General features: G+C 35.7%; 1 protein-coding gene across 1 annotated transcript; it reads right to left on the minus strand.

Moving 5' to 3' along the window:
* Positions 1–10,537: 10,537 nt before the first annotated feature.
* On the minus strand, positions 10,538–13,262 carry LOC141440774 (uncharacterized). Its single transcript, XM_074105318.1, has 3 exons — positions 13,140–13,262; positions 12,136–13,068; positions 10,538–10,877 (listed from the first exon to the last, which is right to left on the minus strand). The coding sequence occupies exons 1-3, from the start codon at positions 13,180–13,182 to the stop codon at positions 10,693–10,695; spliced, it is 1,161 nt and encodes a 386-aa protein (XP_073961419.1). The 5' UTR covers positions 13,183–13,262; the 3' UTR covers positions 10,538–10,692.
* Between the last annotated feature and the right edge of the window lie 4,872 nt (positions 13,263–18,134).

Consider the following 18,134-nt stretch of genomic DNA (forward strand, 5'->3'; position numbering starts at 1 on the left):
AGAAAAATGGGAACTGAGGTTTTGCTTGGACAGCCGTAAACTCAATGCAGTTACTACCAAAGACGCGTATAGTATACCATACATTTCGGAGATACTTGATAATTTACGTGACGCGAAATATCTTTCCAGTCTGGATTTATCAAAAAGTTTCTGGCAAATTCCAATTAAAGACGAGGATAAATGTAAGACAGCCTTCTACATTCCATCTAGAGGCACTTTCCAATTCAAATCTATGCCGTTCGGTTTAACTAACGCGCCGGCGACGCAGCAACGTTTAGTTGATATGCTGTTTTATGGGCCGGAATTTGAGCACAGGGTGTTTGTCTACATTGATGATATTATTATTGTCTCCTCTACCTTTGAGCAACATATATCATTACTTGTTCGCGTTTTAGAAAAACTGAAATCTGCAAGTTTAACCATTAGCTATAAAAAGTGTAATTTTTTCAAGAAGGAATTGAAATATTTGGGCTACATTGTGAATTCTAACGGCCTTCAGCCGGACCCAAATAAAATCGAAGCAATCATTAATTACCCCACACCAACCAATCGGAAAGAAGTGCGCCGTTTCATTGGCACAGCCTCTTGGTACCGCAGATTTATAACGAATTTCAGTTCAGTAGCTGCTCCGTTGAATAAATTAACTTCTCAAGCGAAAACATCTCCGCCTTTTCATTGGTCGCCTGAAGCTGACAAAGCCTTTCACACACTAAAAGAACGTCTAATCTCTTCGCCAGTTTTATCTTGTCCGGACTACTCAAAACCATTCCAAGTACACACAGATGCCAGTGATTACGGGATTGGCGCAGTGTTGACTCAGATTTTTGGTGAGGAAGAAAAGGTTATAGCTTACATGAGTAAATCGCTTTCTAGTAAGGAACGAAATTATAGCGCTACTGAGCGAGAAGCTTTAGCTGTTCTAACCGCTATTGAGCACTGGAGGTGTTATCTCGAAAACGGGAAAAAAACTGTGGTTTACACAGATCACTCATCCCTAAAATGGTTCTTTAACATCAATAATCCCACAGGTCGTCTGGCTCGATGGGGCGTCCGTATGTCAGCGTTTAATTTAGAAATCAAACACCGTCGGGGTTCTGACAACGTGGTACCTGACAGCCTTTCGCGTTCTGTTCCGATAGCCACTATCGAAGATAGCCGTGTGTATGCGGATGTAGCATATATTACTAAAGATCCGTGGTACTTAAATATTTATAATGGTTGCCAGAACTCACCCACGTCATTTCTAGATTATAAAGTCACTGGAAATAAACTTTTTCGACACAAAAAAAGCCTGTGTCCCTTGAGAAGAGAGTTTGAGTGGAAGGAGGTCATTCCACTCGAATATAGAACTGAGCTTATCTCTAAAAACCACTCTGAACCCACTTCTGGTCATTTTGGAATTTACAAGACACATAAACGACTGTGCTTAAAGTATTTCTGGCCCGACATGCATCGCGATGTCACCAACTTTGTTCTCGGGTGTGACGCATGTAACGCTCATAAGCACGGTAATCGCGCTACTCTGGGCTTGATGGGCCGTCCTAAGAATTGCTCCCGCCCTTTCCAAATGTTGAGCATGGATCTTGTAGGACCACTACCTCCCTCAAGAAAACATAATACATTCCTGTTTGTGGTGACTTGTTGTTTTAGCAAATACTGTCTGCTTTTCCCCATTCGACAAGCAACTAGTGAGAATATAGTTAGGATTCTTGAGGAAAACGTTTTTCTTATACACGGTGTTCCAAGTACGGTATTAATGGATAATGGAAAACAATTTACAAGCAACCTAATGAAGCAATTATTCTCAAAATATAGAGTTCCTAACGTTAACTACACACCTAAGTACACACCTCAAGTCAACAACACGGAGAGATATAATAAAACGGCCTTAACGGCAGTCTGTACGTTTATAGAAAATGATCATAGATCCTGGGACGTGAACATCCCAAAAATTCAGTTCGCCATCAATTCATCTGTTAATGAAGTCACTGGATTCACACCTTCGTTTCTAGTATATGGACGTGAATTAGTGACTTGTGGCTCTCATTATATAGACTCAGATACTAAAAATGACATCATTTTTACACCTAGAGAAACGTACGCCGAAAATTTGGGTTACTTAAGGAATTATTTCGATAAATTTCAAACCGCTATACTAAAGTCACACTCACGTAATACAACTTATTATAATCTGCGCCGAAGAGATATTCATTTCGATGTCGGTGATATAGTCTGGAGGAGGACTTACCTTCTAAGCAACAAGGACAACAGGTTCGCAAAAAAACTCGCACCCAAATATATAAAGTGTAAAATTGTGTCAAAAAAATCAAATCTAGTTTATGAACTCGAAGACATGCACGGTAACAATTTAGGTGACTGGCATGTCAAGGATTTTAAATCAACAAACTATAAAGTCTAAATATAAGTACACATATATATATACATATCCATCTCTGTACTATCCGCCTATAAATCTATCAATCTCATGAGGACTATTTTTGGTAGCGCATTGCCATGAATATAAGACCTGCCTAAAAAGTTTGGTGTTTTATAAAAAAAAAAATTAATACTATTTTCTTCTACTATTAGAAGAAACAATTATATGTTGGCTGTATTCTACCATACAGAGAACGTCAATTTTCTATTATTATAAAAAACGGTGGGTCTTTTTTCCAGTAAATTCAACCGTGAGAACCGTTTATAAGGCTAAGAACAACTATCAACAGTTAAGCTAGAGTATTAATTATGAAATAAAAATTATACTCAGTCTATTAGGTCGCAAAAACACGCTCCGAGTGTTACTGCTGTTTTGATCGCGTGAAGTACAATTGAAGTGGGTCTTGCTAGTGTGGATGTGTGAATGAGATAATATCTGCATAACTGTTGAGAACGTGAGATAGAGAATTTTTATAAGTAAAAATTCAAACCTAAAAAAGGGGGTATGTAGCGGGGCGGTCCTGGTCTTCGGAATTGGTGTTATTTTTTTTACTTATAACCTGTGTAATTCTCAAATTAAAGGAAATTCAACATTGTTTACACTATTTATTTTACCCTACAATCAACAAGAGGATAAATACAACTAAAAAAATTAACAAACAAAAAAAAATACTTTTATAAACAAGCAGACAGCGCTCAACGATTTCGTATTAGTTGCAACCGGTCGGGCGCACAATAGACTACGTCACACGCGAAGTAAAGAACCGTTACGCGAGCCAACGAGCTCAAGACGAGAGCGCGGCTCTTCACTTTGCCCAGCGACACCTTCGAACCAACACCGAAAAAAAGAACAAGTACCTTAGACACTATTATGGTGTAATTTTAAAAATTATTTAAATAAAAACAATCTAAATTTAAAATCAAGTGTTTTCCCCGAGTCGGGTGAGTGTTGCGAACATTTTACTACTATAAGCTGCCATTCTAGTCTATCGCCGTAATTATTGCATTGCATGAATTTTATGCTTTTTCTTTTGGTTGAAAATACAACTGGTGCAACCACTAAATCTGCCTAATTAAACCTATCGCAAACATTGTGCATTGTATTGCTTCCGATCGATACTGTAATTAGAGTTCTGGAAAATTACCGCTACCCTCGTACAAAAATAGTGAGGATTTTTTATAAAACAAACTTATTAATTATTTAACGATTATTTGTATACTTTAATCGTTTCTATACGTATTAAAATCGTTTTCAATATTAATGTATAACTTTGTCATCGCACCAGTCCCCTATAAGGAACTTATTTATTGTGGCTATTAGATTTGTTTTACCTACCTATCCAGAAATAATCATTTAAAATTTTCATCAGACTTATCACGTCATTCTGCAGTGTGATTTTATAATTCCCGTATACCATAAAATTCTGGAAGGTTGCTGCTACCCTCGTAAAAAATAATAATACGATTTAAATATACAAAATGCCATTTTATACTTAATTCAGATTATAAATGATCTAGTAGATGTAGGATTCGCTTCTCGGCATGCTAAATCATACTGTGCTTACGGCGAATTAATTTTGCTAGTGAACCCTATTGTGAATGCATAGCTTTAATTCTGCCCTTATAATGTGATTGTTTGTGACTGCCACATCAGTGATTGCTAATGCTTGGGGCTCACTTAACCCGTATCCGCAATCATCAAGCCATAAGTTTCGTCCAAAATCCCGGTGTTGCAGTCACAAACACGAAATCGGACTTTTTGTGAATGGCCAATTTTCGGGATTTTTAGGGAGCAAGTTTGGGGGTCAGTCTTGGAGCGGTGGCGCCGTTGGCGGCTGCTCGGCATCACTTCCATCGACCCGGATCCACGGTTCCGGAAATCCGGAGGGCCCGAATTCAAGCCTGAAGTCCTGCCGCGGCTCGTCGTTACCTCCAGGCAGGGAAGTGACCCCAATTAGGGATCTGTATCGTTTTTTTCCCCGTCGGTGTGCTCACTCTAATTCTATTTAATCCTACGTAAGTTCTCACGCCCTAGCCGGGATCTTGTAAAATTGTATTTAAATTAATAAATTTTGGTAACCTTATAGTTGGCCTTACAGTTATTTATCTCTTTAGAACCTACCTCTAGTGGTGACGCTAACCGTCACAATTTAAACTCGCTATTAGGATTTTTAGGGTTCTGTACCTCAGTTGGCAAAAACGGAACCTTTAAAGGATCACGTTTTTGTCTGTCAATCCATCCATTCGTCCGCCCGTCTGACCTTTTCTCAGGAACGCAAAGAAGGTATCAAGCTGAAATTAATATTATCAAATATTCAAATCTGCTACCCTTTAATGCAGTGAAAAATCAAACTTCTAAGTCAACTCAATCGAAAGATATTTACAGTCATTAAAAAAGGTGTTTCCATACAAATTGCCTGGGAATCAAAACCTATAGGTACTTCCAGTTGTCCTAGAAATTTTGTCGCCAGTCGGGATTGCTACTTACAATTATCTTCATCGGCAATCCCATCGCTAAGCTTTATCACCAAGACTTCAAGCTAGGCCGCGGACGGACGGATGGACATGGCGAAACTAGGTATAGGTAAGGGTTCCTTGTAGGACTACGGATCCCTAAAAAGTGCGACTAAAACTATCGCCGTCCATTGCAGTCTTTTCATCCCCTATCATACTAAGTCTAAGACTTTCTTTAACTTGCTCTGACTCATTCTACAAGCAAGGTTAATTGTTACGTATTTACTTAAGAGACCGACTAAGCTGTCAAACTTAACTCCGCTCGTCTCTCAAGCCCCTCACGGCTCTTGTTACTTTTGAAAGCCGTGAAATGGGCGCTCCTCTCCTCAGTTATTTTATCAACTACGAACGATGTTCTAAAATTATGTTTAGAAATGTTCTCTATAGTCTACCCTAGAGACGCGTAGCCGTGAACCAGCGATTGAAGTGCTTGCCGATTTTTTCCATGCTCATGAATAAACAATACTTATCCATTCGTGGCGCTTCGCAACATTGTTTTGTTTCCGCCTCGTCCGATGATCTCACGTAAATGGATTCCGTGGGAGGCAAAATTTGCAATAACTAATCAGTCGTTATTATTCAATCATTCGCGAGGGATTCTTCTCGCATCGATTGTCATACCAACTGATTTTGTTCTGATAGATGGTAGCTTGGTATAATAACACTGAGTAGGTGCTTTAATACTTAATCACTTAAGTTAGGAACAGGAGGATAGTGCATAGAAAAGAACAAAAAGATAAATGAGAATATAAATGGAATAAAAGATCATACATACGAATTGAAGAATAAGGTACTATTTAGGGATAAATTAAATTCGGTAATTAAAAACGACCTGGGCTCAATGAACAGCGACGGTGACCTAGGAGAGATATTTTATTTATAGGTTAGGTTATATATTTTTTGTACATAGTCATATTTTTAAATGTTTAATGTATTGTGTTTTATTGCTTCTTGTTATAAATAAATAAATCTCATTAAAAAGAGTAAAAAATGTTGCAACTCGAACTTCTGCGCTTCCTGAAGTCGAATTGATTTGAAATTTGGTATGAGTTTGATTTCAAATATTTTTTCTATTATAATAGCTCCCGACTACGTAACTAATATTTCCAAAATTTTCTATTCCATCTTTCTTGAAGTTATTTCGGTATCATGGTGACTTATTTATTCTAGGATTCAAGTGACTATTGGTGTTGTAGTCAAATAAAGGCTTTAGGTTATTTTTATGCCGCGGAAATTAAAAGACGGGTTACCGCTTCGAAAGAGTAGGACGCCAGAAAAATTCATATATTCAGTCACAGATACTTCCACGAAATTTAAACAATTTCTCAGAAGTCTCAGAACCTAAGCTATTATTCAAATGCAGCTAGAGATATGTTCGGTTCTGACAATGTAATCGTGCTATCTTCGGGATATTATTATAAGGAAAATTTCGAAAATTTAATACCAGCTCCCATTTTAGAGTACCTTACCTACGTACATACCTACTTGTTCAAGACAAATAAAAAATGCGTACAATAAATATGCCGCATGTTTCGCGAATAGGCTACAGTGTTTTAACCTTTTGAACGCCACGGTCGGCCACAGACGACAAAAAAAAAACTGATAATCACGCCATAGCGCCACGAAATGCCAACATGGCGTCCATGGCACGATTTACAGCTATCGCGTTTGCCGACTGTGGCGTTCAAAAGGTAAATCTAATTGGTCTATCAGTTAGCTTCTCAGAAAACATTGGACAAGTATTTTTTCTTTTGACAATTAAACAGAAACTTATGAAGATATTAGTACATAGCCTGTCAAAGTTAGGCCCGCATTCCTGAACTATCACGCGTTTCTTTGATGTGGTAGAGCCCTACTGTAACACTTGCTGGCTGCAGTACCAATGGGCCGACTCGACCGAGTTAGTACCACACTCCCACAGAATTCCGGCGTGAAACAGTAGTTTAACCCCCGACGCAAAAAGAGGGGTGTTATAAGTTTGACCGCTATGTCTCTCTCTCTCTCTCTCTCTCTCTCTCTCTCTCTCTGTGTGTGTGTGTGTGTGTGTGTGTGTGTGTGTGTGTGTGTGTGTGTGTGTGTGTGTGTGTGCGCGCGCGCGTGTGTGTGTGCGCGCGTGTGTGTGTGTGTGTGTGTGTGTGTGTGTGTGTGTGTCTGTCTGTCTGCCTGTCCGTTCGCGGCTTTGCTCAGGGACTATCAATGCTAGAAAGGTGTAATTTTGCACGAATATATGTAAACTATGCCGACATAAAGGTACAATAAAAATAAAAAAAAAAAAAAAATTGTACCTCCGATAGACGTAAAGTGGGGGTGATTTTTTTTTCTGATCCAACCTTGTAGTGTGGGGTATCGTTGGATGGGTTTTTAAAACCATTATAGGGGGTTGCTAAAACGATTTTTCAATTCAGTGATTTGTTTGCCAAATATTCAACTTTAAAGTGCAAATTTTCATTAAAATCGACCGTCGCCCCCCCCCTCTAAAATCTAAACCAGGTAGGTGGAAAAATTTGAAAAAATACATGATGTTAGTTTAAGTATATATCAAACTTACAAGGAAAACTATAACGGTTAAGGTTTCTTGAGAGTTACTTAATAGTTTAAGAGTAAATGGCAGCCTAAGGTATAAAATATACTTAACTAACTTATAAGATACGAAATCCTTAGAAAAATATTACTTATTTTTTCGTAATAGCTACGGAACCCTATTTCGGGCGTGCCCGACACGCTCTTGGCCAGTTTTTTTATTTAAAAGCAGGTTTTAATAGCGATGGTTCTTAGATGTTTTATCAAAATCGGTTCAGCCGTTTTTGAGATATTGACCTTTGAAGTGACAAAGCCGGGGGTTTTCCAACTTTTTGTTGGTTAGTTTAGGTGACCCTTCCCTCCCCCCTTTTCACAAAAAAAATAGACAAAAGAAAAAAATTGTCTAATATTTTCTAATAATCTAACTGGCGGACTACCTACCCAATTGTGATACTATCGGTAATCTGCCATAATGGACGCGTAGTAATTAGTACCTACATATTTTTGACAAAGACCGCTCGTGCTTTTATCAGAAACATGAAAGCAAGTATGACTCACTAAGCGATATTTAGTAACTGCAAATTCCCTATGTATTAGCTTCATAAAAATTGGAAGCAAGTAGCGATATTTTTTATCGAGTTGGTATAAAAACGAACGAAAGGCCATTTCCATAAGTTATGTTCGCACCCGCGGGCACCTATGAGCCACCTTCGTGATTATTGGCAACTTCGTCGATTTTTCCCATAAAGTAAAATTTACAGATCAGAAATGTTTTATTTCACGATTACGTATGTAGGTACTTAGACTTTAATTTATTTTTTAAGTGTTTTAGATAAACATATATTATTATGTACTAAAATTGACACCTAACTATAGATAACATTAAATGTGCATAGCAGAAGCATAGGTTATTGTTATACAAATAATGATTTCTATAAGATTTGTTTCTAACTGTACATACGAGTATTTCTATTATGTTATGATCCAACCTGTTTATGTACGAGTATATTTCAAGTCAATCCGACCAATAGAAGTAGGTTAAATTCGACTGCCAAGATTTCACCCCAACTAGCACCCAAAGTTAAAAATTTAATAGCGAGTAATAAATAAATATACCTAGTTCAGATCATCGACTTATTTTATTTTCAAGGAAGTTATTAAACGGGCGTCTATATTATTACCAATAACTATATAAGATGAAATTTTATTCCAAGAGATTGATATACATTCATCGTGTTGAAATCTTATTATGTTCAGACGGTATTAAAGTAATATTCTAGACAGGGTTATGTAAAGCCAACCAGCAAATGAAAAAGATAGCAGTGAGGATTTAGTTGAATTATTAGCTTGATGTTCATTTATCTAATGAACTTCTGTCGTTTTTTCAGCTTTACCTAATCGAAATAATAGAAAATATAGCTAGCTTTAGCTAAGTAATTTTTCAGTGATATTTTTAAGTAAAATAGTCATATCACTAATAGTGTAATTTACTAGTTATTATGAACCTAATTTGTTTTAAACTCTGCAGTGTGAATAATTAAGATAAACTTTTTGATCTATTTTAGCCTGAAACACAGGGAATACTAGTTCAGGCACACGTTTATATGTCCTAGTATATCCTATTGTATATTTAAATAATAATTACCGTGTACAATGTTATATGAATAAAATATTTGTATTTTGTTTGTATTTATTTTTTGTTTGTTCCTTTTGTTTCCGTTTATTCCATGAAAAAAATGTTATAGATTAGTACCTATACGCAAAACCTTTTAAATCGTGGTTTAGGTGGGACGTTTTCATTATAACATTTATCTCCTATTTTGTTGTTGTTGTCAGATTGACATTTGCTATGATAAGGCTCGTCGGATTGTCGTTCGACTGGCCCGATCGTACTTAAGTAGGTGTATTTATTTCGGTTTTATTACTTGAACAGTCTTCGTGGGAAGTCAAGTTGCTTTGAAAGCGGAGTTGACTCTATAGTTTTTTTTAACTTGAGCGCGGTTCACTCTGCTCTTGTTTTTCTGACGTTGTTTGCTTTGATCCATAAACCTTTGAATTTTATAGGCACTTTGTTGTTTTACACTTTTCCTATCCTTCTCTCTGAGCCAATAAACAACTTTTCGGAGGTAAAAAATAAATTGTAAAATTTTGATAGCCTGAAAATAGTATTAGAAGTGGTGTAATACTCTACAAAGATATACCTAATACTATATTAATTATGAACACTACACGAGCAAAGGATTACAGTAATTCACAAATGGTTTCCATTTCTTGAAGTCAATATAATTTATAATTATGTATAGTCATTTTATATTTTATTACTTATTATGCCATGGCATACCTATAGTAGGGATTACGGAGTGAATCCTAAGTGATGAACAGGAATATTTTTTCTTACTCCGTGTCCGTACCTCTAGATTAAACAAAAGAAATGATAGAAGAATTTGCAAACATCTGTAAAAGTTTTTGTTATAATTAATAACTTATTAATTAATTGTAAATTTACTTGATCTCGTGGTTACCTTACTCTTTACGTTTTACTTTTACTTTTTGCTCTACTTTTAATCTATCTCTTTTTATTGCTGGATGGAAACGATAAAAAATATTTCATTGACAATGTCAAAAATCAGAGCACTTTAATGTACAGGACTTCTCTTTGCAGGACTTGTCCAGAATTTAACTGGTGCAGAAAATTCGTCAGCATTATAATCATTAAAATTAACTGAAGAAAATTAATTGAAGTTTAATTGTTACCACTGAATTTTCCTGGAATTTCTGCGTTAAGAACTATACATTTCGTTCACGATTTCGTTTTCATTCTGTACACATAGGGCAAGTTTTTTTTGCGCATGGTAAAGTTTAGTTTTAAGTTTCAGTTAAAGGTTTGGGTTTGGGGTTCTTTAGGCATAGATAAATTCATACACCCTCAGTTTTTAATTTTAGTGGAATAAAATTTGCTAGTTTTCAATACAAATCATTTTTGTAAGTCAAGATATAATTCTGGTACTCATTCAATTTAATTTAATGTACTTAATTATATTGTAATATACCTATAGTTCAATAATGATGAATTTATAGTTGACATTTTAATTAATCTCAATAGTAAGAATAATAACAATTTATAATTTGATGATAAGGATTCTTGTGATCTGAAATGAACGATTTTTTTCATTAAAATCATTTGCCAATTTGATTATTTATTTATCTGTGAATAATGTCACATCAAAATGTGAACTTGACAGCAGATATGACAAAAGCGACCAGCAGCATATTGAGGCTGGTGAGGGCATCGGCGCTGTTGCACTGGTCGCTGTGGCAGATGCGGCAAGACTTGTACCTCAGCGGGACTCCCGGAAAGTCATTGTCCGTGCACGAGTTACCGCAATCTCGAACCGTGATCAATTCGTCTGCAAACTCAAATTCATTATACAAACAAAATAAAACAAAAACGATAGAACAAAACATACACTTAGCTTGAAATACTACTTCCGATAAGGTTTTAGTGGAATCGCATATTTTACACGCGGTCTAAGATTCTGAAAAAGGAAATAAAAAATTACTGTTTGTACGTAGATCTTTTTAAGCTTCTCAAAGCGTTATTCCTTTTGCTGGTTTGTATTTGTCAAAAAATCGTCCAGGTGCGATGGACTCTCTTTATTGAGGATCCCATACAAATTTGCAGGTATCTATGAACATCCAGTCAGCAGAACTCCTCTCCTAAGCAAAATGTACGCAGTGCTTGGTCATTTTAGATGGTTACAAACATAAACAAAAAGACAGAAAAAATAGATTTCCAGACTTTTCTTATTGGTTGTGCTTAAGAGCTACTACTTTCATGACAAATTTCAAATTTCCAGGAAAACCAGAAGTATCATTATAGGTTTTTGGTTACGGCTGCATGGAAACACATTTTTAATGACTGCACTGACTTAGAAGATTGATTTTTTCACTACTTCAAGTGTAGCACTTGAGAATTGGTAGATTTTTTTTGACATTCATAAGTGCTTGTTATAGCCTAAATTGAATAAAGATATTTTGACTTTGACTTTGACATTGAATTTGATATTGATTTCAGCTTAATACCTCCAAGCGTTCCTGAGAATAAGTTTTAGGTAAAAAAATCATTTTTAATACTAGTTTTTTTTGTTGACTGTACTTTTTGTTAACTTTGCATTGTCACCCAAACTACATCTCCATACCAAACTTCAAGTCGATGCCATTAACCGTTGAAGAGTTCCGTCCTGCAGAGACGATCCTGGCCGGACTACCAGGATATCACTACGAGATTATTGTATTGTCATTGTCACCACAGATTACCCCTTCAAGATACCGCTTTAGTTAAATTTTGTGGTGTACTGCCTTTTCGGCGAAATATGTTTCGCCAAATTTCACTTAGCAACCAATCTTTCGCCGAAGTTTCATTTGGCAAACTAATCTTTGGCATAACTTCGCATTTTTCTTATTTCGCAACATTTTTATATTGCAAAATTTTACTTCATCACACTTGGTCGAATTTAACTTGCAAGATTTGATTACAGACACAGACAGACCGACAGACAGACAACGGGACAGGTGAAACTAAATAAAAGCTTGTAAAAAGGACCTTGAAAAACCGACAACAACCCTATAAACTGAGCTAATCAATAAAATTAAGAGTAAACTCACTTTTAGCTTTGTAAGTTTTAGTGATGCATGCGTCGTCTTCTTTCTTGCAATATTTGACGGTGGTGGTCTGGTCTGGGTTCCAGCAAGATGGGTCGTTAGTAGTAGTGCAAGCGAAGCACACTCTACGGTTGTTTAATAATAACACTTTGGAGTCAGCTAAGTTTGAAATCCCTTCACCTTGAGCCGGATGCTTAGGTTGGATCTGTACTTCATTAGCGTTCGATTTACTGGTTCGAAATTTACGTCTTCCCGATTCCTCATTTAGTTTTGAGGGTTCATAGGAATATCTATTTTCTTCTAACTTATTTTCATTCAATTCATTATAAGATCTTCTTGAAGGAAATACTTCGTTTTCATCATTAACGTCATCATCATCTACTTCTTTTTCCTTTTGAGCACATTTGGATAGAAGTTCTAAAACTTGCTTATGCACTTTACTTGAACCATGTTTGCTATCTGTGTTCAAATGATTTTGTTCATCATCGTTTTCTCCCTCGTTTTCATTTTTGTTTGATTTCTGACACAGCTCATTTTCATTATGAACGAGATCGCCAGCATCGTTTCTTCTTGAAATGAGAGGAACGTCATTTTCTTGCGGATCTATATATGTATCTTTTTGCACGAGTATGTTAGGGTCCTGTTGAATGGTTACTGTATATGCGTTTAAGGATTCGGGTGTCCCTGGAGCTAAACGGTCTTCAGCTTTGTCTGAAAGTTTCTGATTAAGTGGGTGGACGGACTGGGAGTATAATCTTTGTAACAAACTTGCGTCAGGAGATAATACATCGGAATTTTCGACATTATTACGTCTTCGACACGATTTCAAATTTGCACTATTCGCAAGTCCTGCAGTAACTCCTTGTGAGGCCTGTGGTTGATCAACCGCAGATAATGATTGAACTTGCGGTGATTGGTTCTGCAACTGTCCTGAAACTGAGTTTTAAATACAGTTATTGGATCTTTTCAACAGATAAACCAAAGAAAAAGAAACGTTTATTATATACCTGTTGCTAGTAAACAATAAAGTAAAACAGAATATTTCAGCATTTTAAAAAATATTAACTTTAAAAAGACCACTCTTGCCAAAATTCCGACGGTTAATAAACTACAATCACATATGAAAGACCTAAAATATTGTTTTGCACGAATTTTAGTTCGGATTTTATAGCTGAAAGCTGTAAGCGAATAGCGGCCTATTGTGGGAGTGCATCGGGTGGAAAGGTATTTCGTGAAACAATGGATACTGCATGGAAATGATTTTCATTGTACCGAACTATCGCCTTTTAAACGTCTCATAGGATTCGAAACAAAAATGCGCATCAATACTTTAGCTATCTCAAAAACAATGGTGTTCGGTATCAATACTTAAAAATTCCTGTAGTTTAATCAGTTAGTTGTCTACATATGTAAGTACTTTAATTAAAAGTATTAAAACTGTATAGAATAGAAATATTTTTACCCAAAAACCCGTCCTTTGGAAGTGAGTTTTACTAATAAAAATAAAATAAAATACCGCTGTAAATAAAACTGGCACACCAAATGTCCAGAACTTTGGAAGCCTCCCATAAGTAATTAATTTCTAAATTATCTGACTAGGCTAAGATTAATTTTGAGAGGCTTTTCATTAATTTTCTAGGGATCTGGTCCCTTTTGCCTTTAAAATCGATATCGGAGACAGAAGAAGAGAAATTAACCCCATTTGTTTGCGCCATTTTGCCTTCGAGACGTTATTAGAAGGTGGAAGATTACTAGCGAAATTTAGAATATTTATTTAGCTGTACAGGGGGTTACTTTTATTGTTGTAAAATAACTTTATTTATGCAGCGTTTTACTATAGGTAAGTATCTTGTTATAAGCATACGTTCCTTTAGGTATGTAGTAGGCATCGCTTAATAATGAATGTGGAACCTTGCTTTCTTACATGCAGTTATCTAATTATTGACTACTGATTATGTCTTTATTTACTAAGTAGTCTCTTCTGTCTGGTAACGCAAATCTGCTACGGTATTACATTTGGTCAGAAGCACTCAGAAGGCATCTTTTGCAAAATAAATTGTTTTAAAAAATCTGGAAAGTATTTTTTTTTTATTACGAGTAAAACAATAACAAATTACGTGGATGACAGATTAGCGCATGAAAATGTTATACTGTTGCGAGCTTCGATAGGTTGTCGACGACAGCTGAGCGGCTCGGTTCGCTGGGCATTTTTTTATTATCCATCCAATAAAATATTTTTTCATGGTGAGATAAACATTTAAGAAAATGTAATAATAATTTATTTTTGACATGATCCATAGGGTTAGTAACAGTGAAGTTATAAATACAATATACCTACACACAAAATACAAAGAATGAAAAGAAAATGTACAAAGAAAGTTAAGTATATAAATTTTAAATTGTGTGTTTCATACATTAGGGATTTAGAGGTCTAAGTTTTATAGCATACTAGCTTTGGCCCGTGGTTTCGGTCGCGCTGAAATACGCTTAGTCTTCTTATAGTATTATATACGTGACACCCGTCGTCTGCAGCGTTGCTCGCGTTTAACTCGTATTACCTACTTATTGTCTTTTTTCACTGTAACTTTTTAATTAAAAATATGTTTGACCAAAAACAAACGATAGCGTGTTTTTAAATGCACACTACGCCATCTATCGAATCTTGGTAAAAGTTTTATTTTTACTTACACACATGCACACGCACACACACAAACTTTTGCTTTTATAATGTTGATGGATTTGTTAAAGCTTAAAAATAACCTGTAATCTATTATTTTTTGCGTTTGCTACTTTATTATTATTTTGATTTTAATTTTCCCCGGTTGCACTGAGTTACCTTTTAACTATTATTATAAGTACTAACTGAGTGAGCCTCCATTTTAACTACTTCTGGATCGTGAAAAAGTTAAACCAGCGGTGCATCACTGAATTTATTTGTCAACTGCTTGGAAGTGATGACCCGGTTTTTACGATTATTTCCAGAACACTTCAAAATGTATCATGCCATGCCAACATATTCTCACTCGTGTTGTATGTGCTATTGAATTAAATATTGAAGCTAACGACCAACCTTCCGTGATCTATGCCGAGAGGCAGGCTATTTCACCTGTTCTCTAAGGATAATTCCCAGAAAGCAAAATTAAATTTTATAAATATCACTGTGTCAAGGAACTCTTAACTGTTAGGGGCAAATGTATATTTTTTACTTAGCAGTTATATTATAAAGGAAGTGAATGTAATGAGGGCTATCGTTTTTTGTCTCACTAGATGGCGCAGTGTTGCGTGAGGTTTTTAAGTGTGGCTTTCAAAGTCTGTTATTACGGGCGTTAAAACAAAGTTTAGATTAAAATCATATTTAAAACACCTTAAAACCGTACCATAAAAATATCCAGCAACCACAGTGTTGCGTAGTCCCGTTTTGTTCGGAAAAAAAGGGAGGACAAAAGTTTCCGAAAGACAAAACTGTCTCAAAACATAGACATTCATTGCCCCGTAACGCATAATTGCCATAATTAATTTCAGGTTATGCAAAATATTCACAAAAAAAATCTTATTATAAATAAACCCGCGTAGCTCACCCAAAAACTATGAGATTTGACATTTCGGAGACCTCACGCTACACTAGCGCCTCTAGCGGCGAATTCATTCGCGATAGCCCTCATTGTCTTAATAAATTATCATTATTGTTATTACTTAATAATTCTCATAATAAAGGGATGTTGCTGTTTTACTAAAGGTAAAATTATACAAGTGTTTTAACTCTTAAAGTGACCACTTTAGGTCCACTCTTGTATTGTAAAGTATCAATTGAAAAATTGAAAAGGAAAATGACTCTATGACAAAAACTATCTTCAAATGTAGGTATGAATGTAAACTCTTTATTGTGCAAAAAAAACAAATACAATTGACATACTTTAAGATATATGTATAAAGGCGAGCTTATCCCTTTAAGCGATCTCTACCAGTCAACCATTGACCGAACATTTACTGACATAGCCTAGTTGGATAGACTTTACTTTTGACTTTGATATTTTCTTTTTGGTATTTACTGGGTTAATTCGTTTTACACACGGACTCCTGTATAGTTGCACCGGTCGTAATTGGACAAGCGTTGACATGACAAGCCGGAACACGGGCCGGTCGTGGGCTAACGAAGCTTCCCAATTTTTTTTGCCCTCTAATTGAAGGAGGAGAATGAAAAAATGTTGGCCATTTAACTCGGTACAAATTTGTATGGAAGTTGAATTGATTATCCTTTAGGTTTAGGTTTAATCCTTTAGGCAGAGTCAGATAGCAATTTTGACCATTTTATTTAACAACAGTACTAAACAAATTATTTTGAAAAAATGACTTTCTGCCAAGTTTCTTACGGCGCATTCTTCTTGGCAATGATGGTCATTCCGAAAGCGGTGGTAGGTAGTTTAAAAAAAGTGACACGTAAAAAACGTTTTCAGAAAGAGTTGTTGGATTGACTTTTTTTTTTAGATATGGATGAAATTTCGTTTTCCTAATCAGGAGCACTTTCGATTGTAATAGGAGAAAAAAAGTGTCCCAAGATTTTTTATTCCATTACGTCACCGTTTTCATTTCATACACGTTTCTGTGGCGGTAGGGTTAATATAACACAAAATTATATGAAAAACCGGGGATAGGGATACCTACTTTTTTCCTATTGCAAACGAAAGTGCTCCTGATTCTGAGTAGGAAAACGAAATTTCATCCAAATCTAAAAAAAAAGTCATTTCAACAACTTTTTCTGAAAACCCCCAAAAGAGCCCTTTGCGACCTAGTTACTTGCAGAATGAACGTTTTGAATTTTCGATTTTTTGAATCATTAAAATTCGCCGTGACTAAAAATTGTGCTTAATTTCGTTATAGAAAGTGGGTAATTGCAGTGCCTACGTCAGGTCGGCACTTTTATAATGAGCGGAGTGACATGAAGAGGCACTCGCGACGGCTGGCCTAATGAAAAATAAACAAGCCCCCTTAAAAAGCTACGAGTACATACAACCTTGTACCTACGTATAACTTAATGAAAAAAAATTGCGTATCTACATCTATAAGTGCTTTGATTCGCTCGTCAGGTATGTTTTCAACAGAATTACAATAATGTAGTGATTACACTGGCAAGTCCAGATAAAAAAACGGCCAAGTGCGAGTCGGCGCGCACAAAGGGTTCCGTACCATTCTATACAACATTAGATCATTAGCAAAAACGGCAAAAAAAAACACGTTTGTTGTATGGGAGCCCCCTTAAATATTTATTTTATTCTGTTTTTAGTATTTGTTATTATAGCGGCAACAGAAATACATCATCTGTGAAATTTTTAACTGTCTAGCTATCACGGTTCATAAGATACAGCCTGGTGACAGACATACAGACAGACGGACAGTGGAGTCTTAGTAATAGGCTCCCGTTTTTACACTTTGGCTACGGAACCCTAAAAACCGGCCAAGTGCGTTTCGGACTGCGTGCGATATAGTGTAGGGTTCCGTAGTTGCCCGGTACTATTTATTAGATAGTCAAATAATAATCGTTGAACTGTAAGTAAAGGCTTCCTGGCCGTGACATTCTTTCTGATTCTCTTAACTTTTTTATACATAGGTAATACATTACATATGTATGTATTATGTATAGCATCGTAAGTTTTCTAACACGTATTTGCCTCTATCAAAGATTAACATTAGGTAACTACTTAAAATTTTACAAACGGGTATCTACATAAAAAATATTTTTCTCACATCCTGAAACTATAAGGGTTCCTTTTTGACTATGGGACCCTATAAAGATCAATTTAGGCTACGAATTTTAGGTATAAAATACCTTAATTTAAATTTACGAGTAAGCCACATTTAAGAAAACCCAAACAAACGGCTTTGCCTTTATTTATTTTAACTACTATGCCATTATTACTTTTACTATTACTAACATTATTACTAACTTTAATTATACTTATGCATAAATATTATTGGGTTTCGGCTTTTACTTTCCTTTTTTTGTA

The sequence above is a fragment of the Choristoneura fumiferana genome, chromosome 23 (assembly GCF_025370935.1).
Source record: "Choristoneura fumiferana chromosome 23, NRCan_CFum_1, whole genome shotgun sequence".
Lineage (NCBI taxonomy): Eukaryota > Metazoa > Arthropoda > Insecta > Lepidoptera > Tortricidae > Choristoneura > Choristoneura fumiferana.